Below are 26,127 nucleotides of genomic sequence, written 5' to 3' on the forward strand. Positions count from 1 at the left end.
ATCCTCCTGTCTCCGCCTCCCAAGCGCGGGGATTACAAGCGTGCGCCCCCACGCCCCGCCTTCCAGCTTCCATTTTCTGACCCCAGGAGCAGACGCGGTGGAGAGGCGGGAGCTTACGGAGCGGCCTTTATTGGCTTCTGCTTTATAGAGCACTGGGCCCACCCCTCCGGGAATGTGGCATCCGAGGACATAAATACTTACTTTACCCCCCTGCTTTAGTAGGGGGAAGTTTAATAAAAATAGTAATATAATAACAATAATAGTGACTATAATCGATAATAAATGCCCCCTATGTTCCCCTAATACACAGTTGGTTGAAGCTTCGAGATAAGGGCCCTCCTTTTCTATAGAGGACCAAAGTATTCCTGGAGACCCTCCAGCGGCCCCACGGGGTCCATCTCCCACAGATGCCCTTATAAATACCCTCCCCATCCTGTCCCTGCCTAGGAATTCCCTTCCCCACCGGGCAGAGCAGCTGACAGCTGCTCCTAGTCACCAAGTCCCTCCCCAGACAGGAGCCCTGGGGGCCGGGTTCTCCCCCCAAGTCCTCTCCACCACTCTCCGTCCTCCTCCTTCTCATGGCTCCTCTTGATCCCTCTCCTCCCCTGCACAGCTCCTAGCTCCTTCCAATTCCTATCACCTCCTCCACCTGCCCTCCCCACTCGCCTCTCTCTGGCCTCCTTCACCTACAATCCTCCCTCATCCTCTTCTATTCTTTCCTCTCCTTCAGTCTGTCTGTCCCTCCCCGACCCTGAGCAGATCCCCTGACACGTCCCTGCTTGGCCTCAGCTGGGCCCAGGTAGTGGGTCGAAAGAGCCCAGCCCTGCCCCCAGGGACCCTCTCCTCCTCTAGCCTCATCCAGACTCGCGCAGGCTTCCCAGGGCTTGGCACTGCAGAGGACAACTTTGGCACGATCATCCCTGGGCGCCAGGGCCGTTCTGTTCCCCGCGGCCAGCACAGGCTGCGGACAGAAGCCGAGGGGACGGCAGATGAGGGCGGAGAGTCAGGACGGCTGGTCCTGGGAACCCAGGCCAGCCTCCCCATCCCTGCACGCCCATGCCCCCAAGTCAGAAATTCCACGTGTCCGGGACCAGCCGGAGCATGGCATTCCTCAAGCTCTCTGCTCCCTCCTGCCTCCGTCCTGGGGTTGGGGTGGCCCCAGCCAGAGCGCGTCAGGGGGAGCTCTCTGGCTCAGGGGCTGGGGGGAGGCTCCGAGGCCTCTCAGAGACCTGCAGGAGAAATAAAAAGTGAGGTGGGAGGAGGCAGGAGGGCCATCCTGCCAGCCGGCCGTGTCCCTGCTATGGCAGAGCCTCCGTGTGAGGTGGGACAGGGCGGCGGGGTCACTCCTACTTAACCCTGAGTGAGCTCAGAGTCCCACCGTTCATTTACACGTCCCACATTCAGTCCACAAACATGCTTTACTGTGGCTAGAAGGAAACCTGAGCCCACGATCGAGGAGACCCAGCAAAGGGGAAGAGAATCGCGGCTTGGCAGGGGTGCAGCAGGGAGAGGCTGGCAGGGACCACCTGACCAGGAGCGAGGTGGCTTCTCTGAAGGTGGGGGCCGGCCTGGGTGTCAAATCAGGGTGACGACAAAGACGTTAAAAGGGAGGCAGGGTCGCAGGGATTAGAGGTAGGAGAGACTTGTGTGGCAAGTCTGGGGTCCCGAGTGGCCTCGTGACTGGAATGGGGGTGTGGGATAGGTGTGTGGGGGATGATGGAGACGCAGCTGGGAGGTGAGCTGGAGCCTTCCTGGTGGCTCTCGGGTCTTCCCTGGCCCCAGCTGCCATGACGGCTCCTCCTCACCTCTCCTGCACCCCGGGGGCCTCTGTTAAGAGTCCCACACACTTGGGTTGCTGCTCAGCGACAGGGCACTTGCCTAGCCTCTGGGTTCAATCCCCAGCACCACAAACAAACACCCGGGTCAACCCGCTTCCAGAGGGTGAGGCGGGTAAGAGTCCGCCTGTCTTGGGATGGAGGGCGGACAAGGGTGGGCTCAGCATGTAAGGCACAGGGCTTAGTGCGGAACAGAACTGCTGCCCTTTGCAGGGGGAGGGAAAGCCCCCCCCCCCGACTCCCCCACCGCTCACCTGTGTCAGGGACGCTGCAGGGCTCAGAGATCCCTGGGGGCAGGACACTGACTCGCTGGACAAGGATGTCCAAGGTTTCCTCTTCACTACAGGTTGGGGGTGAGGGGGTGCACAAAGATATCTAGGTCAGATTTGACGGGTTTGAAGTGGGTGAAGACTTGGGGGAGGGGGTGTGGAATACAGGAGGTTGTGGGGCTGTCCTTACTGGGGTCTGCGTCTCCGGGGAGGCGGTCACTGCCTGTGGACGCTGGGCGCCGCATGGCCTCGGAGAAGCTGTGCGGCCGCTGAGGGCCGGAGCTGCGGGCACCTCGGCCCTTCTCTTCCGAAGCCTGTTAGGGGACAGTGCGTGGGGCTGGGCCCGGGAGGCACAAGGGACCAGGACAAACGCTCCGCTGGTGGACCCCAGGTATCAGAGGGATGAGTCAGAGGCCTGAGAGGCCAGGTAACCACGGAGGCCTGTGATTGGCTCATGCCACTAGAAAGGCTGGTGATTGGCTCGGCTTCACCAGGCCGGTTTGTGACTGGCTGCCAGAACTCACCCGGTCCCTGGCACCGGGCCTCCCGTCAGTAGGGCCCACGTGCACCAGGTGGTTGAAGTTGGTGGGTGGGGAGATGAGCTTGGAGCGCACAAAAGGGTCCTTCAGCATCTCCCTACAGGCAGAGGGGGCGTGAGGCGCAGGGCAGCCAAGGGGCGGCTCGAGGCCCCGCCCCCGGCGCGAGGCCCCGCCCAGCGGCGCCCCCCCCCCCGGCCACGCATGCGCACCTGCGCTGCTGCTGGCGCTGCTCCGGCGACACGCGGAAGAAGAAGCGGCGCTTGCTCTTTGTGCGGAACAGCTGGCGCCGGCTGTTGTCGGTGAGGTCGGGGATGTCAAACTCGTCCTTCTCTGTGCGAGAAGCACGTTGCGAGGGGGTGCTCACCGGGCCCAGCCCGCGGGCGCACCTGCGGGGCGCACACCCTCACCTGCCAGCCGGTTCCTGAGGTAGGTCAGGCGGACCTTCTCGGTGCCGTAGAGGAACAGGGAGCCCTCGGGATTCAGGGGCCGTACCTGGGGCAGTGGGCAGAGGTCAGGTCCGCCGCCCGCCCCCGCCCAGCGCCCCCAGCCCGCGCCGGCCTTCACCTTCTTGAGTGGCACCGTCTGGACCCATTCTCCTCTCCTCACATCGAACACGTCAATGGCGTTCTCGCTGAACACTGTCAGGTGGGGGGCTGTGTAACCTGCAGGAGACGCCGCGCTGTGCAGCCTGTTTTCTCCTGGCTCCCCGGAGAGCTCCCTGTGCCTGCCACGGCACCGCGAGGCCCGTGCCCACCCACAGGTCCTCCCTCTGAGGACTCCAGCCCCCCACCCAGCTCCGTAACAATGTGGTAGGCAGGAGCGCCCCTACAGGCCCACCAGCTTCTAGACCTTTGCTGCTGCCTTCCCCCGCAATTCTCCAATTCCCAGCAGGTGCTGCCTCACCCCGAACTTAGAGGTGAGGGAATGGGAACCCCCGAGCCAAGTATTGGCCATAGCCACCCAGCTGGTGAGGAAGAGCTGGGATTTGGCGCCAAAGGTCCAACACCTACAACACAGATTGTCTGCACTACACCCAACCCACAGGCCCCACCCCAGGAGGGCCTTGTTCCTGAAGGAAGCTCTGGCCTTCTCTTTTAGCCCTTAGGCCATCACACCAGTTACTCGAGGATGCACCAGACTGCCCCATCCATCCATCCATCCATCCATCCGTCCATCCATCCATCTTCCCTGGTATCTATCACTCCTGCGGTGTGCTTGCCTGGGCTGGGTGCTGGAGGTGGATGAAGAAACCAACTCCAGCCCGTTCTGCAGGCCCCCAGTACACAGAAAAGGACCAGGACAGGGGTCTGAATAAAGATGGGGGGAGAGCAAAGAGAAGCGAAGGCCCAGGGACGGGAGGACAGGGCAGAGAGCAGGAAAGCAGTAAAGATGACTGACCTCAGTGGCCACCCATGGAGGGGGCGCCAGGCCCCGAGCCACCATTAGGGCTGGACTGAGGAGCTGGCCAGGTGCAAGGGGCAGGAGGGCGGCACTGGCAGGAGAAAAGCAGGAGGAAGGGGCGGAAGGGGAAGCGCCCAGGCGAGCCATCCAGGGCAGAACAGGTGTGCGTCGCTCCAGCGCCAAGCTTGGGGGCATGACCCTGTCTTCCTCAGATATATGACAGGTGCCTCGCCCCACCTAGGCCCTCCATTGGCCTTACCCCAGCCCATGGGTGCTGCTGGCCACAGCAGCTCATGGCTGCGTGACTTGCGGCCGGCGCCGTCCACGTAGACGCCAGCAGTGGTGAAGAGCAGCAGGAGCTCACTGAGGCTGAGCTCCACGGCACCCAGCGCCTCGCCCAGGCCCCCTCGGGACGGCGGCAGCTCCTCAGGGACCAGTCCAGCCCCCAGCATGACGGGCGCAGCCTCGTTGAGCAGCGGGTAGAGGGCGAAGGTACCGGCGGCACCCACACATAGCCGGTCGCCCAGCAGCCCCAGGCTCTGCACAGGTGCGGGGGCCTGCAGCTCCCGGATGCGGTGCTGCCAGGGCCCTGGGCCTGGGCCCAGCTGGTAGCAGAGGACCTGGCGCTTGACAGCCATGCAGAGCACAGGAGTGCGGGCCTGCAGGATGCGTCCGGCTGCCAGCACATGGCAGCCTCGGGACTCGGGGATCTTGGCTCCGGTCGCATCTGTGCTTTCCAGATCCGTCAGGGCAAAGAGGCGAATGCTTGGGCCGCGGCCACACAGCACAACCAGGAGGCCTGCGGTAGGGCTCACAGCCAGCTGCTGCACCCGGCGGCACTCCCCCACCTGGAAGATGTCTGTGGGTCGGCAGAGAGAGGAGCAGATGGGTGAGCGCCCAGCTGCCGTCCTCTGTCCCGCCCGCCGGGGCCCCGCCCTGTGTGTACCGTTGCTGTGCAGGCGGATCACGTACAGCCCGTCCTCGGTGCCCAGGGCGAGCCGCTCCTGACCTGGTGGAGGGAAGAGGGCAGGGCTCAAGGGTCAAACCGGCGCAAAGGCGGCGGGCGGCTGCCTGCTCTCCTTGGTACTAGGGACTGAACCCAGGGGTGTCCAACTTCCGAGTTATAGCCCTAGTCCTTTTTATTTTATTGTTTTTGGTGGTATTGGGGTTCCTGGAAGCCCTTCTACCTCCGGGCTACACTCCCAGACCTATTTTTACATTTTTATTTGGAAACAGGGTCTCCTAAGCCAGTGCGCGCGGCTGGCTTTGAACCTGCGCGATCCTCCTGTCTCTGCCTCCCAAGCGCGGGGATTACAAGCGTGCGCCACCACGCCCGGCTTGGCTTTTTTTTCCCCCGTGAAACTGGCGATTGAACCCACAGGCATTCTACTTCTAAGCTATACCCCCAGTACTATTTTTTTAAATTAACTTATTTATTAATTTATTAATTTATTTATTTTGTGGTACTGAGGATGGAACGCAGGGCATTCTACCTCCGAGCTACACTCCTAGCCCTATTTTGTATTCCTTATTTTGAAACAAGGTCTCACTGAGTTGCTAAGGGCCTTGCTAAGTAGCTAAGGCTGGCCATGAACCTCTCTCAGCCTCCCAAGTACTGGACTTACAGGGGTGCACCACCGCCCAGTTGCCCCTTGGGTCTTTACACCCACACAGAGGGGGGCCAAAGAGACACGCGCACAATCGGTGGCTCGTTGCTGCAGGGGATGGGCACCAGTGGTGGCCTTTGTGACCATGTCTGAGCAAGCCCCTCCCTGCAGGCCTGGTCTCTCCCCAGCCTGCTCCCCGGCAAGAGGCTCACCAATGACGGCGGCGCAGAGCGCGTGGGGCAGCAGCGGCAGCCCATTGTCGTAGGCCTCCTTGAGGGTGAACACGGGCCGCGGCCGGGGCCGGGTGTCCAGCAGCAGTTGCTGCAGCTCGCCCAGCACCTGCAGCCAGCGCTCGCGCTCCCCCTCGCTCTCCGCCAGCAGCAGCACAGTGCAGGTGGTCGGTGGCACCGTTAGCTGGGAGGCGGTCACCTGTGGGCAGGGACACGGACTGCAAGGCCGCACGGCCAGACCGTCCATCCTTCCCCCCATCCCTCCTCCATCAGATGATGCTAGCACCGACCATGGGCTTGCTGCCGTGCTAGGCACAGCCTACGGCAGGGGATGAGCCAGACGGCCCCCTTCCTGAGCCCTGTGATTGGCTCCATAGAGGGGAAGGACGGGCATGGTGCTGAAGCAGAGCAGGGCCCTGACCCAGGCCAAGAGGTGAAGGCTGCACAGAGCACGCATACTACCCAGGAAGTAGCCGGCATGCGTGAGGGGCTGGCAGTTCCACGCAGAGGGAAGAGAACACGAAGGACCGGCATAGAGGTGTGCGTGGGTGTGAGGCACTCTGGGAACTGGAGACAGCGAGGTGTGGCCAGAGCAGAGAGGCCCGAGGAGAGGGCTGGGGAGGCCTCTAAGGAGCCCCCGGAGGCACTGGGAAGCTAGAGGCTTCTGAACAGGCCGGCCAGGCCAGATTCCCTGAAGGCCGGCTAAGGGTGGTTGCAGGATGGAGGTGACTTTAACTGTCTGTGTGGAGGTGAGGGGGGCTGGCAGAAGGGGGCGCCCCTGGATGCACGGGGAAGGGAACAGTAGTCGGATCAAGCGAGCCCAAGCACTCACTCTGAAGATGCGTGGCAGGTCCCTGGACTGGGCGTGGATGACATCTGAGGCCAGGACCGGGGAGGCTGAGAACTGGGGATCCCTGGGAGGTGCATGGAGCAGGTCAGAGGCTGCGCTGAGCCTGCTGCCTCCCTCCCCCGGCAGTCACCGGCCCCAGCAGCACCTCAGATCCAGGGCCTGCAGGAGGGCCCCGCTGGCCGGGCTGATCTTTGGGTCGGGGGCGTCGTACAGCAACAGGCGCGAGTCGCTGAGGGCGGCATAGACCCGCTGCCAGCCGCGCCGGACGCCCGAGGGCCGCGGCACCTGGGGGAGGCAGGCGTGGGAAGGCTGCACAGGTCCCCGGCCCCGTGCCCTGCCTCCCTGCCCCCCAGCCCCAGCTCACCGACAGGAAGCCCTCGTAGGCAGTGCCCGTGCCCGTTTCGGGGTGCACTCCCAGGGCTGTGCGGAGGAGGTCGGGGGGCACAGGGCAGGGCGGGGCCTGGGGGGCACAGGCTGAGTGACAGAAGTAACCGCAGGCTGCGGGACAGGGAAGTGAAACGGTGTGAGCTGGGCGCGGGCAGGCCAGGGCCAGGCCCTGGGCCTCCTGGCCCGTTGCCTTGAAGCCACAGTGGAACCTGAACTGTCACCAATGGCATAGCAGGTGAGAAAAGAAAAACTGAGCAGCGGGAAATCCGAGCAGGAGGCGCCCGTGACCTGGGGCACCGGGGCTGCCCTCAGGAGGTGGGCGTGCGATGGCGGGCTCTCACCGTCACAGCCCAGGCCCTGGCGGCCCAGGCCCAGCATCAGCGAGGTGCAGCGGAGACACTTGGTGGGGGACGGGAAGCTCCGGGGGCGCAGCGTGTGTGCACCGGGCTGCGGAGGGGGGACGTGCCATCAGCCATGCCTGCCACGGCATGCCCGTGCCCCACCCCAGAAGGCTCAGGCAGACAAGGGGCTGACCCAGACGGCAGCACCAAGTCTGAGCCCCAGTGCCCCACTGCCACCGCTGCCACCCACACGGGGTTGCCTGCCATCGTGCCCAGGGAGGGGCCCAACTGGTGCTTGGAGACCATCAGGAGGACGGCTCAGTGTGCCCCCCCTGCCCCCAGTGCTGCCCTCTAGGGACTGACCTTAGCAGGAGGACTTTCTGCAGGGGCAGTGGTGGCAGCGGGTGCTCTGGGGAATACGGCCTGAAGGAGGGCGTGAGCAGGTGAGAAGGGCGGAGGGCAGGGGGTGGCCCAGCCCCCACCCGGGGGACTCCACCGGCCCTCACCCCCATGCGCAGGCTACGGCGACCCTCCGGCCTCAGCTCCGGCTCTGCCACAGGCCTTGGGGCCTCTCCTGAGATGCCAGGGTCCTTGGGAGAATCCTTCTGGGGATGGGGAGGAGAAACAAAATCCGGACCCCTGTGCCTGCCCCAGGACTCCTCTCCAACCAGCCCCTCTGCTGGATTCTTACCTCTGTGTTCCAGAAGGACAGGAAGGGGATGAGGGAGTTTGAAGGCTTGGTGTCTGCAAAGAGAGGGTGTGGATCACTAGGGTGTGGGGTCCCCGGCCGAGGAGCCAGGGGCAGTGGGGTCTCAGTCCTCACCTTGGTTAGCTGGTCACATTTGTGTGAATGTGTGTGGTACTGGGGATTGAATCCAGGGGCATTTTACCTCCAAGCTACACCCCCAGCCCTATTTATTTTGTGCATGTGGCTCTGGAGATGGAACCCAGGGGCATTTTGCCTCCAAGCTACACCCCCAGCCCTATATTTTATTCTTTATTTTGAAACAGGGTCTCACTGAGTTGCAGAGGGCCTGAGTAGCTGAGGCTGTCCATGAACCGTGATCCTCCGGTCTCAGCCTCCCAAATACTGGGATTACAAGTGTGCACCACCACACCCGGCCCCAGCCATATTTTTATTCCTTATTTTTGAAATGGGGTCTCACTAAGTAGCTGAGGCTGGCCAGGAACCTACAATCTGCCTCTCTCAGCCTCCCTAGTATTGGGATTACAAGCATGTGCCAGCAAGCCCAACTAAATGACCACACTTAACTGAGGTCATTCCCCCATTTAACCGTGGAGAGGGAATGGCACCCAGGTGCTCAGTGTGTGCTGGGAACAGATGCTGGGTTAAGCGGCACAGTCCAGGGAGATGTCTGTCACAGGAGCTGGGGGTGCGTGCGCAGTAGCTACTCACCTCCTGGCCCACGGGCCCGCAGCTCCTCCCGCAGTGCAGCCAGCTCCTGCTGCAGGGCCTGGCTCTGCTTTTCTGCCTCCTGCAGGCGGCTAGGGGTGGAGAGGGCAAGGGCTCGCCACAGGCCTCTGCACGGGCCCAGCCCTTGCAACTCCTGCCCCAGGACTCACCGCTCGGCCTGCAGCTGGGCCTCCTCCACCTGCGTCAGCCGCTCCTGCAGACCCTGCTTAGCCCGGATCTCGGCCTCCAGCGCTGACTGCAGCTCCAGCCTGGCTGAGGCCTCCATCTTCTGCAGTCGCCGCGCCTTCCACTGGTGGTCCTGGGAGCCGAGGACACCCGGTGAGAGGACCTTTGGACCCGATGGCCTCAGATACCCCCTCCCTCCAGCGCACACTGCTGCCCATGCCACCCAGCCAGGCCACCCCCCGCCTCCCAGCATACAGCTGGGGCTCACCAGAGGCCGGGTGGGGAGCGTCTGGGTGCCCACGTTTCGCAAAGACTCCAGCTCCTCGGACATCTTGGTGGCCAGGGCCTGCAGGTAGCCTCTGGAGACCTTCTCATCATTCACCCTGGTTGGGAAGAGCCTAGAGGTCTCAGGCCAGGCCCTCAGCCCCACCAGGCCCCTCCCTGGTCCCTGGGCACCCACCAGCTGAGGATGTCTGAGATCTGGGCCTCCCAGTTGCTCTCGGTCTCCCGCCGCTCGCCCTCCAGCCGCCGCTTAGTCTGCAGCTCCTGCTCCAGCTCTTCTGCCAGCTGGGGTCAGCCGGACGGAGGAGGTTCAGTCCCTGGAGGCACTCGCCGGCCTCCCCACAGGTCCCCTGGCACCCCACACCCCATCTGTGTCCACTCTCTCCTGCTACAAGCCCTCCAGACTCGACCCAGTCCACCCATCACACCAGCCCCCAGCTGTCCCCTTAACTGCCAATCATCTGGCCCTCAGCCGTCCCCCTGCTCACCTGCTCCCGCTCCCGGTTCAGCCGCTGGTTCTCCTCCTGCAGTCGGCACAGAGCCTCGTCCTTCCCACCTGGCCTGGAGAGGAAAAGGTCAAGGTGGTGACAGCGACACCCAGCGGGACAGTCCTGGCCGCTCCCGGCCACCCTGCTGCCCCCTCACCCATGGCTGCAGGCCTGCCTCAGCTGTTCCCGCAGGGCAGCCACCTCCTTCCTCAGCTGGGCCTCCTCGGGCCCACCCTCGGGCGGTCCTGTGCCGTTGGTCTCAGAGGCTGTGTGGACAGTCTTGAGGGTGTGGAGAGGGGTCAGGCTGGACAGGGACCTGAGAAGCCATGGCCCATCCCACCCCCGGGACACGGGCCTGGCCTGGGGCCCTGAGGGCCAGGCTGAGGGCAGGGGGCTTTTGCCAGGGGCTTGCCCAGAATACCTTGGCAGCGGAAGGCTTCTCAAGGCTTTGCTCCCGTTGTCCCTGGAGCTGAGTCACCTCCTGCTTCAGGGTGGCCACCTGGCCTTCCAGCTGTGATGGACAGAGACAAGCCACCACTGACCTTGCCCACCCCAGCGCCCCTAAGGCAGCAGGCTGAAAGGCATGGGGCGTCTCAGCTCTTCAAACCAAGCTGCCCAGGCTGCCTCTGGCCACGCCGGGGATCCGAGGGGCAGTGCCCACCTGCTCTGCCCTCTTCCTGTAACTCACCTCCTTCCGGGCCTCCTGGGCCTCCTCTAGCTGAAAGCGCAAGGCCCGGATGTGGCTGGCCGTGGCCGCCTCTCTCTCCTGGGCCTCCCGCAGCCTCTGTAGCAGCTCCTCCTGCCGATCCTGGGCTCTGCACAGCTCCCGCACCTGGGCCTGCAGGCCTGCCTGGGCCTCGGCCAGCTCCTGGGGGCCAGGGCTGAGGTCTGAGAGCTGACCTCTGTAGCCTGGTGCCCTGACCACCTGCCCACCTCTCCCAGCCCTCACCTGCTGGAGCCGGTCCTTCTCCTCCTGGAGGCCACTGGCCTGGCTTGCGCTACCAGCAGGGAGGCCATCAGTCTGGGACAATGGGGACTTGCTGTCCTTCACTGTCTCTGCCGGAAACAGTCACTGAGACCCGCAGTGTCTCAACTGTCCGGGTGTCAGCCTGGTAGTCTACCTGCAGGATCTCAGGAACTTTCCCCTTGGCCCAGGGCTGTCTCCCGGGGATGCTCGACACGCAAGCTCAGAGTCCCTCCCCCTAAACCACACGGCACGCCCAGGGCAGGGGCAGGACTGGCGCCCAAGGACTGGCCTGTGTGTATGTGTGTGGAGGCCGTACCTGCCAGCCTCTCCCGCAAAGTGTGCACTTCCTTCTGTAGCTGCACCAGGTCCTGGTGGTCCAAGGGGTCCGGCAGGGCCTCTGGCAGGGGAGGGCCACAGTGAGTAGCCAGTCCCGGAGCAGCAGCCCCTGAGGCCACACACGCCGCCCTGACCCGAGTGGCCGCTACCTGGGGGCCTCCAGCTCAGCTCCACCTTCTCTTGCTCCAAGGGGCGGAGCTTCCTCTCCAGGGCAGCCACCAGCTCTGCACTGCTCTCAGGACCGGGACTGGAGGAGGAAGGGTAACGTGAGTTAGCAGGAACCCCAGGCTGCCTCCTCCTGCCTGCAGCCAATCATTCATTCATCCAAACACCCAGTCCATGTCCAGGGAACAGCAGAGCAGGCCCTGGGCCCTCCCAGCCGCACAAGCAGTGAGGCCCAGGGCAGCCATCTAACCATCTCAGAACGCCCTCCCATCTTGGAGCACTCTTCACCGAGTCCTGTTTCAGGCCAGCACCATGAATGAGACCAGGCAGCCCTTGTGCCGATTTTAGATGCAAAAAGTGAGGCTCGGGAAGTGGGAGCCCCGCGGACTCCAGGCTGCTGGCTCCAAGTCCAGTGCACTGGAAGCCTGCTGTGCTGGGCACTGCAAGGTCCAAGTGCTGGGATGCGGTCTAGGACACAGCCAGGGCTTCCCTGGACCCCAAGAACCTGTCGCAGGCTGCTGCTGTGAAAGCATTCTGTCCCTTTCTCTGAGACCTGATGGCTCTGCCTGCTTCCCAGCAGGTATGAGTACTAGACTCACCTGCCCGAGGTATAGGTGAAACCCACAAATGGCAGATGGTGGCCAGAGAAGGCACCATGGGAGGGTGGTGGCAGGGTCCCCTGCAGGAGAGAAGAGGTGGTTAGAACCAGTGGGCACAGCTCCAGGCTGAGGCTCCAAAACCTGGAGACCAAGCTGGAGTGGGATTGACAGCCTCCTGCTGCTCAGGTACAGGGCGAGGGGCGACAACACAGTCCCCACCAAAGTGGACCACAATTCCCATAAGCCCTTGAAGGTGTGGCTTCCCAAGGGCTGCTGGGAGCTCTCTTCCTCATATGAATTCTGGTCCAATGGACTTTGCTTGGTACAAATTACCTCAGGTGAACTGTAACTCCTTTTTCTTGGTTATGGGGACTGATTGAGCCCAGGGGCAGTCTACTGCCAAACCACACACCTAGGTCTTTTTTTTTTTTTTTTTTTTTTTTTTTTGGGCAGTACTAGGGATTGAATCCAAGGGTATTCTACCTCTGAGCTATACCCCCAGCCTTATTTTTAATTTCTATTTTATTTTATTGTGGTACTGGGAATGGAACCCAGGGCCATTCTATCTCTGAACTATACCCCAGTCCTATTTTTTTTCTTTTTTTTTTTACGGGTCTGGGGATGGAACCCAGAGGCATTTGACCCCCGAGCTACACCCCCTACCCTATTTTTTATTCTTTATTTTGTAACAGGGTCTAAGTTGCAGAGGGCATCACTAAGTAGCTGAGGCTGTCCGTGAACTGCGATCCTCCAGTCTCAGCCTCCAGAATGCTGGGATTACAAGAGTGTGCCACCACGCCCGGCTCCCAGTCCTATTTTTTATTCTTTATTTTGAAACACAGTCTCACTAAGTTGCAGAGGGCATCATTAAATAGCTGAGGCTGGCCAGGAACTGTAATCCCAAGTACTGGGATTACAAGTGTGTACCACCACGCCCCGCTTATTCTTTAGTTTGAAACAGGGTCTCACTAAGTAAGTTGTGGAGGGCCTCACTAAGTAGCTGAGGCTAGCGGTAAACCTGTGGAGGAAGTCTCATTCTCCCAACTACTAGGATCACAAGCATGTGCCACCACGCCCGGCTTGCCCAGCCCTTCTGATTTTTTCTTTTTCTTTTTTTTTTTTTGTGGTACTGGGGGTGGAACCTAGAGGCTTTCTACCTCCGGGTTACACTCCCAGACCTTTTTTTATATTTTATTTGGAAACAGGGTCTCACTAAGTTGCTGAGAGCCTAAGTAGCTGAGGCTGGCTTTGAACCTGTGAGATCCTCCTGTCTCAGCCTCCCAAGCACAGGGATTACAAGCACGCGCCACCACGCCCGGCTTGATTTTCTAATTTTTTGGTTTTAAAATGGGCTCTTGCTAGGTTGCTGAAGCTGTCCTCGAACCTGCAATCCCCGTCTCAGCCTCCCAAGTACGGTGATTACAGGCGTGTGCCACCATACTCAGCTGAACTGTAACTTCTATGAGCCTCTGGGGTCCTGCTGTAGCCCAGCAGCTGCTCTAGGGACGTTCTGGGGGTTCCCGCGGCCCCGAGGGGCAGGGAAGCGCCCTCCCACAGTGGCATCCACCACTCACCGGATGGTTGAGGGTGTCGTCATCCACATCAAAGTTGGAGGTATCCATGGGCCCACGAAGCTCAGGGATGTACGGGGCAGTGCTGGTCGCCAGCCGTTCCCAGTCCACACCTTCAAAGAAGGGGTGGTTCCGGAAGTCGTCCAGCCCGCCGCGGCCCAGCCGCTCCTCCTGGCGACACAGAAGCTGGCGGATCAGGTCCTGGGCGCTGGCCGGTACGTCAGGTACATCGGAGGGGAACTGCAGGTGGTCCTGCAGGCCAGGGCATGGGGCAGTGGGTCAGGCTGGGAGCCCACTGAGGCCCGCAGGCACCTCCAACCACAGGGATGCCAGGGTCCTCTTGCCCTCCCTGGTGCCCCAGAACTTGGTGGCCAGACCTCATGGTTCATGATCTTGCCGTAGGTTTCCACCAGGGACTCGGCGTAGAAAGGTGTTTCCCCGAAGAGCAGCTCATAGGCGCAGACTCCCAGCGACCACCAGTCGCACTGTGGGCCATAGTGGCCCTTGCCCTCTTCCATGGCTTGTAAGATCTCAGGGGAGATGTAGTCTGGTGTCCCTACTGCCACCGATGAATCTACCTGTGGGTGGTGACGTCAGCTGCCATGAGCACACGTTCAGGCGTGGCTGGGCCTGCTGACTCTCAGGTGTGGGCCTGGTCCCATCACTCCAGGGGCGGGGCCACTGCCCTGGTGTCCCTCCTGGGGCCCGATGTGCCCCGTTCCTCTGAGAGTTCGGCCCCCCAAGCTCCAAGGGCGGGCCCTCACCATGCCGCTGTTGTTGAGACGCAAGCAGGATCCAAAGTCGGCCAGGCGGATGTGTCCATTCATGTCCAGCAGGACGTTGTCTGGCTTGACATCCCTGGAGGAGGGCAGGGAGAGTGAGGGGCTTGACCCGCATGTGGGGGTGCCTTTAGGCACGTGCCCTGCCCTGCCACACACCTGCATATGTGTGCACTCATGCTCCTGTACACACGTGAGACTGTGTATGCCCACACATGGGGATGAGAGAGGGGCCCGTGGGAGGGTAGGGGGTCCCCTGCAGGATAGGGAAGGAGGCTCCAGAACCTGGAGACCCCCGCAGACCGGGCATGACCCTCCTGCTCAGGTGTGAGCCTGGGAGACAACACGGTCCGCACCAAAATGACCACAGGTCCTGCGAGCCCTTGGAAGGCTGTGATCTCCCAGGGGCTGCTGGGAGCTCCCTTCCTTATGTGAATTCTGCTTAATTAGATGTTACCTGGTCAAGAGCCTGCACTTCATACAACCCACCTCCAGGTGGACCAGCCCAGGTGGACCGTAAGCCTTCTTCCAGGAGGAAGAAGACGGCCAGACTGGGAGGAAAGACCCCTCAGACCCCTCTGGCCCTGGGGAACGCAAAGTGTTCTGCAGGGGACAGAGGAGTCAGACTCCCCAATGCAGACCTTGGCTCAGCCACCACTGGCTGGGGCGTACACGTGCTAGGCTCTGACTTCCTCAAATGTCAAATGGGCACACTGGCGCCCTGCCACGTGGGACTTGGGGAGGAGTCAAGGAAGGCGGGCACCGAAGCAGTGTCGACGGGGGCTCTACGGTCCCACCTGTGGACATAGCCCAGGCAGTGCAGAGAATGGATGGCCAGTACCATCTCGGCCAGGTAGAACTGGGCCAGTTCGGGCGGGAGGCGGTCCTCAAAGCGGCTCAGCAGCGTGAGGAGATCACCGCCGGCGTAGTAGTCCATCACTAGGTACTGGAGGGAAGGGATGGGGACAGGAAGGGGATGGGGAGAGGGAACTGGCAATCCTGGGGGGCTCTGGGAGGGCAGGGCTTGGGATGGCTTGGGGGTGGCTGGTTCCCAGCCAGAGCTCAGGCAGGAGGCTCCAGGCCCGGGAGCTGGTGGGAAGGAGCCTCCTGGTCCCAGTAGGACCCAGTGCCCCTGCCCCAAGGGCCTTCTCTGGGCCCAGGCGGGAACCCGCCACGCTGCCAAGGGTTCTCACCAGGTATTCCTCATCTTGGAAGGCATAGTGCAGAGCGGTCACCCAACGGCTGTCTCCCTTCACCAAAACATCCCGCTCCTCCCGGAAACAGGCCGTCTGTAATAGATTTAGGGAGGCAGAGGGTGAGTGGGATCAGAGCCCAGGAAACCCACGCCACCACCTCAGGGGATGCACAAGGGCTCCGAAGCTGGGGGCTGAGATCCAGGGTCCAGCTCTGCCCCGCCCCGGGCCGGCCGCTGATGAGCCCGGGCCGTGCTTTACGGCTCTGGGCCTCACTGTGGCCTTGAGAAAGGTTTATTGGGAGGAAGGGACAGTCGGGTGGCTACTGAGGGCAGCCGTCCCTCCCGTCCCAGGACGTCCTTAGGGCCTGCTGGCAGCCGTCCCTCCTGTGGCCCCGGGCCCCACACTGACCTCGGCTCTCTTCAGCATCTCCCACTTGTGCAGCATTTTCATGGCAAAAATCTGCCCGCTGTCCCTCTGCCTCACCACGGCGACCTGAGGCCCCAGCAGAAGAGGGGTCAGCCCAGGCCAGTGCCAGCCCCTCCTCCCCGCCCCGGCCTCCACGCACCTCTCCAAAGGCCCCTCGGCCAATGACCTTCAAGATTTCAAAGTCATCTCTCTGCAGACGCAGCTCCTTCACCTTTGTCACGAAGGGGCTGGCTGCAAGGACAGCGTGCGCAGCTCAGAGCACGGGAGGCCCCACCTCCCCCTCACCTGGAGAAAACTGGGAGCTACGACTCCAGGAGGCTAGGGTAGAGATGACCTCTCCAGGGAAGGCAGGCCGAGGGGCTGATAAGAGCTGGAGCCCACTCAGCTAGGGCCAGGAGGCACAGCGGTGAGGGTCCTGGCTCAACAGCCACCTGGACCCCCAACCTCCCCGGGGGCCCCTGCGCCCAGCCTGCATCCCAGGGGCTGATGGGACTTGTAGTCCTCCCTAGCCTGGGACCTGAGCCTAGCTGGCCAGGTTGCCCTGGGATGGGGGGATACCATTCCCACCTCCAGCTCATAGTTCTTGCCCCTTAACAGGGCCAGATCAGGGGCCTGTACTTATTAGGAAACTGGACAGGTGACATTCCTGGTCCCCAGAGAGGCTTCTCTGCCATCAGGAACTGTGGGCCTGGGTCCGGAGACCCATGCAGGTGCAGAAGCGCCCGGAGGGGGTGAGGTCTGGGACAACCCTGGTGGTTCTGAAGGGGTCTGGGAGGACAGGATCTGTGCTCCCCAAGTCGAGGCCCCTTGGTCTGGAGGGACAGATACATGTCTGCCTGGGTGCTCACAAGACTCAAAAACGGCCAAAACCTTCACCTGGCACCCGAAGCCAGCACCGAGGGCGTGAGCGCTCAGGATCCCTCCAGGCCTGACCAGCCCTGCCGCTCCCCCCGAGCCCTGGATGCCTCTCTGGATGGGGCTTTTGCCTGGCCCAGAGCTTCTGCCCACGTCACAGTCCCTGACAGCTCTAGCAGGGGCATCTCCAACCTGCCAGGCCTGGGGCAGCCCCAGGCCAGTGAGGAGGGGGAGGAAACCCGGTCTTGGGAACGGAGGAAGGGAAGCAGGAGTGGCCAGGCAGGATTGGGGGCAGTGTGGTCTGGCGTCCTGCCTCAGTTTCCCCCGCCAGAAGGTAAACTCCCTGCCAGCTGGGCGTGTCTGTGGGTGGGACGGAGAGCTGCCCCACAGGTTTATCAGGCAGAACCCCCGCAGCGGGGGTGGTGTGGAAACCTCATTACAGAAATTACTTGTCTCTTTCCCAGGTCTGTGTATGGAGAGGCAGAAAGGCAGCCACGGGCTCCAAGGAGGAGCCAAGGCCACGGCCGTGACCCACGGGCCAGAGGGACCAAGGCCTAGCGCCCAGAGCCAGGAGGGTCCAGGCCCGGCACAGGACGCCCAGTCCCCTGCCTCGCCACAGGGAACGGGGGCTCTGGGCAGGAGCAGGGACAAGTTGGGGCAGGAGCGGAGTGAGTCACGCCCTCGGAGTTACCTCGGGAGATGTCAACAGATGGGCCCCTGCGCTGGGGTCCCAGGCAGAGGTGCCAGAGGCAGGCAGGGAGGAGCACACGTGTGTGCACACAGACACATGTGGGCTGGGCACTGTGGGGGGTGGTGACAGCCAGACACACATGCATGACATGCAGGAATCCTGGACAGGCAGGCAGGCAACAAGGGCAGGGCCCTCTGACTGTCCTCACCCCAGATGGAAACAGCACGTCTGGGTGGCAGGCCGCGACTGTGCCAGGCGGAGACTTGTGCCTGCCCACGGCTCAGGAGCGCCAGGAACGCTAGTCGCCCACTGGGCAAACACCCCACCCTCCAGGCTGGGTCCCCATCCCCTCCCCCATGGCCTGGCCAGGTGTGCCCAGGGAACCCTGGGGCTGGCGCCAGTGCCCACACTGGGCTCAGGGTCACCCCCGGCCAGCCACTCCTGGTGACTGAGATGAGTCAGCCAAGAAAGGGCACAGACCCACCTCCAGCCAGGCCCCCTGCCCAGCCGGGGTGCAGCCCTCAGGAAGCGGCTGGCATCCTGCACAAAGGGGTTGAGTTTGGCTCCAGCTGTATGCTGGGGGGAGGGGGGCGGGGGGCGGGGCTGCCCTGTTGAAGGGGTCAGGAGGGTCTGCAGGGGAAAGCGCAGGGCTCCCTGGGTCCCCTTGTGAGCTGTGTCTGTGAGAAACGAGAGACAGAAATCCTGTGCGTCTGTGTGCCGTGCACGAGTGTATGTGTGTGTGTGTGTGTGTGTGTGTGTGTGTGTGCGCGTGTTCCCTGCGGGCTATGAGGTGTGATCTGTGACTGCGAAATCCCCTATCTGCCGTCGTGAGGATGTGTGCTGGGCACAGAGTCTAGAGCCGGCACCTGGGGACAAGTTTCCGTGCGCCTGTGCGAAGTGTGCGCCGCCGCGTACTCGCGCTGGGGTCTGGGAGGGGAACCGGCGCGCCCGCGGCCGGGGGTGTGCAGGTGAGTGCGCGGGCACGGGGCGGGCGGCACGTGTTAGCGCCAGGGCGGGGGCCGGGGGCGCCTTCCCGGGGAGCCTCTGGGGTGCGCGGCGCGGCAAAGAGGGAGGAGGAGGGGAAGCCGGCGGGGTCCCGGGGCCGGATCCCTAGGCCGCCCGCCCGCGCGCCCGGGCCACTCACCCCAGCTCAGGAACTGCGCCACGTTGCGCTCCCGGCGCAGGGGGGCGCTGCTGAGCTCGTGGTGCAGCCCCAGCAGCAGGTCCAGGAGGCCGTCGAGTCCCGGGCCGCCGCCGGCCTCGCCCCGCGCCAGCCGCTCCAGCGCGCGGAGCCGCCGCTCCATGGCTGCGGGCTAGAGCCCGGCCGTCCGCATGCCCGCCCGCCCGCCGTCGGTGCGCGCCAGGCCCGCGGCTCCCCGCCCGCCGCCCGCCGCCCGCTGTCACCGCCGCCGCCGCGCCCTCACCTGGCGCCGCGCCCCGCCCCGCGGACGGGCAGGTGCGCGCCGGCCAATGGGAGCCCGGCCGGGGAGGGGGCGGGGCCGGGCCAGGAAGTGGGGGGGCGGGCCGCGCCCCGTGGGGTCCGAAGGCCGCCGGACCCCGCGCCGCCGCAGACCCGGCCCCACCGGGGCCCTCGCCGGCCTGGCCCCGGCGGTGCGGGCCCGGGCCCCCCAGCGTCCTCGCGCCCGGGCCGGCTACCGCCCCCACCCCCCCGGGCCGGGCAGAGGGGCTGGGGCCGGCGCCGCCCCGGAGCCGGATGGGAGTTGTAGTTCGCCCTCCCCGGGTTTTGCCCGCTGACTCTGAGCCACACCCCCACCCCCCAAATTTCTGATTTCACTCTTTGTATTGTTAGAGCAATAGCTGGGAGACGGGCAGGCGGGGTAGGTTTGGTCACACCCATTTGGCAGATGGGCACACTGAGGCTTGGGAGGGGGAAAGGAAAGGGAGACGGCAGAGGGTGCGGGGACTCCAAAGCTGGCGCCGGTGTGCACCGCGCTCGTCCTCCACCCCAGGTATTCCAGCCTCGGCGGGAGCAGAGCCTGCGGCCGGACTTGGAATGGGAAAGCCCGGGGAGAGGTCGGAGGCCGCTGGGGGGGCCCGGGGCGGGGCGGCGCGGGCTCAGTCGGGGGAGAGTTCGCATTTCTGCCCAGCTGCGTCCAGCTGGGCTGGACCCGACGCCCTGGGACTGCGGGCCCGTCCCAGGCGAGAGGACAAAGAGAGGGGCCCTGGGGCGGCTTTGCACAGCACATTCTTTAATTAACAGACTCCGGGGGGCCGCCCCCTCCCAGGCGGCGTCCTCGGACCGCGCTGCGGACGTTGGCAGAGCCGGGCCGCCCCCCGCCCCCTGGCCGGCGGGGTTTCTGGTGGGCGGGTGTCCCACTCAGGCCCCGCGGACACCTGTCCCGGGCCGCCCCGGTCTGGAATGGAGAGAGAGGCGGGGGGGGGGTCTCGGGTCGGGCCGGGAAAGGGCGCAGGATCGAGACCACATCTGGGGGTCCCGGGAGAAGGCGGGCCGGAGTCTGCGGGGTCCTCACCCGAGGGAGGTAGGGAGGGCCACAGGAGGGCGCCAGAGGCCAAAGAAGGGCCAGCGCTGGGCGGCCCGGGGCCCCGCTGGGGACGAGGGCGGAGAAGGGTCCTGGCGGGCGGGGAGGCCTCGCCTGCAGGACACCCGATGGCCACCGCGCCCGGCCCGCGTCCCTTAACCTCCGAGCTCGTCCTCAGGAGGTGCATTCCCAGCCGGACGCTACAATCCCAGTATTCGGGAGGCTACGGCAGGGTCACAGGGTTGAGGCCAGCGCAGCAATTTAGCAAAACCTTGTTTCACAAAAAGGGAGGGGGTAGGCATAGTGGTGCACGCTTGTCATCCCAGTACCTGGGAGGCAGAGAGAGGAGGGTCGCAGGTTCAGAGCCAGCCTCGGCAACATGGCAAGGCTCTAAGAGACCTAGAGAGACCCTGGTTCCAAATAAAGAAATAAAACTGGGGGGGCCGGGAGCCGGGCATGGTGGGACGCGCTTGTAATCCCAGTGCTTGGGAGGCTGAGACAGGAGGATCGCAGGTTCTCGGCCAGCCTCAGCTACTTAGTGAGGCCCTCTGCAACTTAGCGGGACTCTGTTTCAAAATAAAGAATAAAAAATAGGGCTGGGGGTGTAGCTTGGAGGTAGAATGTCCCTGCGTTCTATCCTAGCACCATAGGAGAAGAAGGAAGGAGGAGGAGGAGGAGAGGAGGAGGAGGAGGAGGGGAGGAGGAGGAGGGGAGGAGAGGAGGAGGAGGAGAGGAGAGGAGGAGGACCAGGAGGAGGAGGAGAGGAGGAGGAGGAGGAGAGGAGGAGGAGGAGGACCAGGAGGAGGAGGACCGGAGGAGGAGGAGGAGAGGAGGAAGAGGAGGAGGAGGAGGAGGAGGACCGGAGGAGGAAAAGGAGGAGGAGGACCAGGAGGAGGAGGAGGAGGAGGAGGAGGAGGAGGAGGAGGAGGACCGGAGGAGGAAAAGGAGGAGGACCGGAGGAGGAAAAGGAGGAGGAGGACCAGGAGGAGGAGGAGGAGGATCAGGAGGAGGAGGAGGAGGAGGACCAGGAGGAGGAGGAGGAGGAGGACCGGAGGAGGAAAAGGAGGAGGAGGACCAGGAGGAGGAGGAGGAGGATCAGGAGGAGGAGGAGGAGGAGGAGGACCAGGAGGAGGATGAGGAGGAGGACGAGGACGAGGAGGACGAGGACGAGGACGAGGACGAGGAGCAGGAGGAGAAGCCGCCGCCATTCTCGTCTAGACTCAATCCCACACTACCGTGGCAGAGAAACTGAAGCTTGATGTCTCGGCGGAATGGGGCAGAACTGAGATTAGCACACCCTGCCTCTTAGGCTCTTAATCGTGCGTGCGTGTGTGTGTGTGTGTGTGTGTGTGTGTGTGTGTGTGTTACAGGTGATTGATTGAACCCAGAGACTTTTTTACTTTTTTGGTGGTGGTGGCATTCTACCTCAGAGCTATACTCCCAGCCCTATTTTATTTTTTATTTTTCTTTTCTTTTTTTTTTCAGTACTGGGGATGGAATTCAGGGGCATTCTACCTCTGAGCCACACCCCAGCTCCCCCCCTTTTTTGCGGGTCTTGAACCCAGGGGCATTTGACCTCCGAGCTACACCCCCTGCCCCATTTTTTATTCTTTATTTTGAAACAGGGTCTCACTGAGTTGCAGAGGGCCTCACTAAGTAGCTGAGGCTGTCTGCGAACCGCGATCCTCCAGGTCTCAGCCTCCCGAATGCTGGGATCACAAGCGTGCGCCACCACACCCGGTTCTTTTATTTTTTATTTTGAAACAGGGTCTCGCTAAGTCACAGAGGGCCTCACAGTTGCTGAGCCTGGCTGCAAACCTGCGGTCCTCCTATCTCAGCCTCCAAAGTACTGGGATTACAAGCGTGCGCCACCACGCCCGGCTCTTTTATTTTCATCTTGAAACAGGGTCTTGCTAGGTTGATGAGATTCCACTTTCTGAGGCTGTCCTTGAAAGTGCGATCCTCCTGTCTCAGCCTCCCAAGTACTGGAATTATAGATGCTCCCCACCATGCCCATATCATGAGACTGTTTCAATATAAAAAAAAAAAAAACAGGGTTAGAGGTGTAGCTCAGAGGTAGAATGCCCTTGAGTTCAATCCCTCATACTGAAAAAAAAAAAAGGCTAGGGGTGTAATGTCTCTGTGTTCCATCTCTAGTACTGAAAAAAGTAAATTAAAAAAATAGGACTTGGGGTACATCTTGGAAATAGAATGTTCCAGGGCTCAATCTGCAGTACCACACACACACATAGAAAAAGAAAAAGAAAAAGGAAATAAGAAAGGCTGTGGAGCCAGGCGTGGTGGCGCACTCTTGTAATCCCCGCACTTGGGAGGCCGAGACAGGAGGATCACACAGGTTCGAAGCCAGCCTCAGCTACTTAGTGAGGCTCTCAGCAACTTAGTGAGACCCTGTTTCCAAATAAAGTATAAAATAGGGCTGGGAGTATAGCCCTGAGGTAGAAAGCCTCTGGGTTCCACCCCCAGTACCACCAAAAAAAAAAAAAAAGGGCTGTGGTGTACTTCAGAGGTGGAAAGCCCCTGGTTCAATCCCCAGTACAGGTCACTCAGGCATTTTACCTCTGAGCTATACTCCTGTTTTATTTTTTATTTTGAAAAAGGGCCTTACTAGATTGCTGCTAGTTTCGCTAAGTAGCTGAGACTGTCCACGAACCTGTATCCTCCTGTCTCCGCCTCCCAAGGACTGGGATTACAGGTGTGCACCACCACGCCTGCTCACCTGATTCTTTTTTTTTTTTTTTTTCTTGCGGTACTGGGTATGGAACCTCGGTCATTCTACCTCCAAGCTACACTCTTAGCCCTATTTTTTTCTTTTCTTTTCTTTCTTTCTTTCTTTCTTTCTTTCTTTCTTTCTTTCTTTCTTTCTTTCTTTTTTTTTTTGGTGTGGTACTGGGTTCCTGGAAACCCTTCTACCTCCGGGCTTTACTCCCAGACACCTATTTTTATATTATTTATTTATTTATTTGGTGGTACTGGGGGTGGAACCCAGAGGCTTTCTACCTCCAGGTTATACTCCCAGACCTTTTTTATATTTTATTTGGAAACAGGGTCTCACTAAGTTGCTGAAAGCCTCACTAAGTAGCTGAGGCTGGCTTCGAACCCGTGCGATCCTCCTGTCTCAGCCTCCCAAGCGCGGGGATTACAAGCGTGCGCCATCACGCCCAGCTCTAATTTTATATTTTTTTATTTGGCAACAGGGTCTCTTAAGCCAGTGCGGCTGGCTTCAAACCTGCGCCATCCTCCTGTCTCAGCCTCCCAAGCATTGGGATTACAAGAGTGTGTCACCATGCCTGGCGTTTTTAATTCTTTATTTTGAAACAGAGTCTCATTGAGTTGCAAAGGGCCTCACTAAGTAGCTTAGGCTGTCCTGGAACCATGATCCTCTTGTCTCAGCCTCTCAAGTACTGGGGTTACAAGTGTGTGCCACCACGCCCGACTAGCCCTATTATTTTTATTATTATTTTTATTCATTTTTTATTTTTTTGGTGGTACTGGGGTTCCTGGAAGCCCTTCTACCTCCGGGCTACACTCCCAGGCCCACTTTATATTTTTGAAACAGGGTCTCTTACGCCAGAGCGGCTGGCTTCGAACCTGCACAGTCCTCCTGTCTCTGCCTCCTAAGCGCAGGGATTACAAGCGTGCGCCACCACGCCCGGCTATTATTATTTATTTTTATTTTTATTATTTGTGTGTATGTGTGGTACTGCGGGTGGAACCCAGGGGCTTTTCTACCTCTGGGCTATACTCCCAGACTTATTTTATACTTTATTTGGAAACAGGGTCTCACTAAGTTGCTGAGAGCCTTACTCAGTAGCTGAGGCTGGCTTCGAACCTGTGCGATTGTCCTTTCTCAGCCTCCCCAGTATGGGGATTACAAGCATGTGCCACCACACCTGGCTTTTTAATTAACTTTGAAACAGAGTTTCACTAAGTTGCTGAGAGCCTCACTAAGAAGCTGAGGCTGTACTAGAACCTGTGATCCTCCCTGTCTCAGCCTCCCAAATACTGGGATTACATCCGTGAGCCACCACGCCTGGCCCACTTGATTCTGTGTGTGTGGTACTGGGGATGGAACCCAGGGGCATTCTATCTCTGAGTTATGCCCCCAGCCCCATTTTTTATTTTTTATTTTGAAATTGGGTCTCACTGAGTTTCAAAAGAACCTCATTAATTGGCTAAGGGTGGCCGCGAACCCGCATCCACCTGTCTCAGTTTCCCACTTGATCCTTTTTTTTTTTTTTTTTTGGTCTTTTTATTTTTGAAACAGGGTCTCACTGAGTTGCAGAGGGCCTCACTAAGTAGCTGAGGCTGTCAACGAACCACGACCCTCCGGTCTCAGCCTCCGGAATGCTGGGATTACAAGCGTGCGCCACCACGCCCAGCCCCATTGGATCCTTTCTGATCACACACACCATTTTTACAAGCTCTAATTTCCTTGTCTGAGGACGGGATCGGGCTCCCTGCTCCTCCTTTATAGAGCTGTGTCAGAAAGGCCTTCCAGTAAGTCACGCTGCCTCACCCTGTCTCGGCCTCAGCAGGTAGCTGGCCAGCTCCTGAGCGGCCTGTTCTCAGAGCCTTTGTGAGCCAGGCCCCGGGCCAGGACGCGGACCTTGCTCCCGCGGAGCCCCGCAGGCTGCCGGGTGTCAGTGGATACGTGGGTCTCACTGCCCCAGAGCGTTGGCCGGGCCAGTCTGAGCTTTCAGGTTCCCTCTCCCCCACGACACCCTCATTCCAATGCCTCCTTGGTCAGTGTATCCCAAAGGCTCGCCCAGGGCAGCAGGGGGACCTCCCCTGCCTCTCAGGCCCTCACCCAGCCCTAGGGGGAGGTCGAGATGATAACACCTACATTCTTAGGTGCTTCTTGGCATTTCAAAGTGACTTGAGATATCTTATCGCCATCACAGCCCTGCCAACAGAGTTATGATTATCCTCCTTCACAGATGAATACGCTGGTGCCAGCCTGCAGCTCCTGAGCTTAGCCCACACCCTGCCTGAGTTCCCGGTCGAGGTCAGCTCCTGGCAGCAGAGGGTATGTGTGGCACCCAAGTGCTGGGAATAGGGACGGGCCTGACCCAGGCGGACTTGGTGGAGGTTTCTGTGAAGACCCTTGGATAGAGAAAAGGCAGGTGTCAATTGAGTGACCCACCCAGGCTGCCCAGAAAGAGAGGCAGAGAGCTGGGCATGGTGGCTCACACCTGTAATCCCATACAGGGGAGGCTGAGGCAGGAGGATCTCAGGTTCAAGAGTAGCCTCCACAACTTAGTAAGACCCTCTTTCAAAACAAAATCAGGAGCCAGGCATGGTAACTCACGCTTGTAATCCCAGCATTTGGAGGCTGAGACAGGAGAATCCGGTTTTGGGGATAGCCTCAGCTATTTAGTGAGGCCCTTGGCAACTCATGAGACCCTGTTTCAAAATAAAGAATAAAATAAAATATAGGGCTGGAGGTGTAGCTTGGAGGTAGAATGCCTCTGGGTTCCATCTCCAGTACCGAAAGAGAGAGAGAGAGAGAGAGAGAGAGAGAGAGTGTGTGTGTGTGTGTGTGTGTGTGTGTGTGGTGTGTGTAGCCTGGCACAGCAAGTGGGTGGTGGCCCAGGTTTTCTGAGCCCCAAGCAGGGCCCTCTGGGGCTGGAAGGTGGCTCAGACACAAGGCAGGCTCCAGGCTCTGCGACCTCCCGGCACACCTTAGTCCTCCAGAGCCCAGGCCTGTGGCTCCCCCTCCCAGGCCCAGAGACAGCCTCTGTTGGTGGCTGAGGGGGGTTCTCCTGCAGCCGCTGAAGGCCACCGCAGCAGGGCCTCCTTTGAGCCCGGGCCAGTTCTGCAGCCCTCCCCGCTGTGGCCGGCTGTGGCTTTCGGAAGTCCCTTCCCCGCTCTCCCGACACCGTGTATTTGTCAATAATGGGGAACCGCCTGCTCAGGTGTGAGACGAGTATGGCCACCGCTGGCACTCCTAATATTTTTGTCTAGAAAGAGCATGGGGGGGGGGCAGCAAGCCTATAATCGGGAGGGTCGAAGGTTTGAGGCCAGCCTGAGAAACTTAGATCCTGTTTCAAACTAAAAAATAAAAAGGCCTGGAGGTGTAACTCAGAGGTAAAACGCCTCTGGGTTCCATCCCCAGTGACCACACACACACACACACACACACACACACACACACACACACAGCCCTGTGGCTGGAGGTGGGGGAGCTGGTC

General features: G+C 61.0%; 1 protein-coding gene across 1 annotated transcript; it reads right to left on the bottom strand.

The window, feature by feature from the left end:
• Nucleotides 1–1,172: 1,172 nt before the first annotated feature.
• On the bottom strand, nucleotides 1,173–18,718 carry CDC42BPG (CDC42 binding protein kinase gamma; the record flags this gene model as incomplete). The annotated part of the gene is made up of 37 exons (XM_080696391.1): nucleotides 1,173–1,229; nucleotides 2,090–2,175; nucleotides 2,295–2,418; nucleotides 2,629–2,740; nucleotides 2,853–2,973; nucleotides 3,051–3,135; nucleotides 3,208–3,305; nucleotides 4,304–4,903; nucleotides 4,991–5,053; nucleotides 5,864–6,080; nucleotides 6,714–6,795; nucleotides 6,877–7,016; nucleotides 7,096–7,229; nucleotides 7,460–7,565; nucleotides 7,823–7,882; nucleotides 7,966–8,064; nucleotides 8,151–8,203; nucleotides 8,877–8,965; nucleotides 9,044–9,192; nucleotides 9,328–9,442; nucleotides 9,520–9,626; nucleotides 9,830–9,902; nucleotides 9,987–10,108; nucleotides 10,251–10,340; nucleotides 10,518–10,697; nucleotides 10,779–10,885; nucleotides 11,113–11,193; nucleotides 11,282–11,379; nucleotides 11,897–11,976; nucleotides 13,471–13,719; nucleotides 13,845–14,045; nucleotides 14,232–14,325; nucleotides 15,044–15,192; nucleotides 15,440–15,535; nucleotides 15,851–15,934; nucleotides 16,008–16,099; nucleotides 18,559–18,718. 37 exons carry the CDS (start codon nucleotides 18,716–18,718, stop codon nucleotides 1,173–1,175), a joined length of 4,653 nt encoding a protein of 1,550 aa, XP_080552517.1.
• Nucleotides 18,719–26,127: the final 7,409 nt, after the last annotated feature.

The sequence above is a fragment of the Muscardinus avellanarius genome (genome assembly GCF_963383645.1).
Source record: "Muscardinus avellanarius genome assembly, chromosome: 1".
In the NCBI taxonomy this organism is placed as follows: Eukaryota; Metazoa; Chordata; class Mammalia; order Rodentia; family Gliridae; genus Muscardinus; species Muscardinus avellanarius.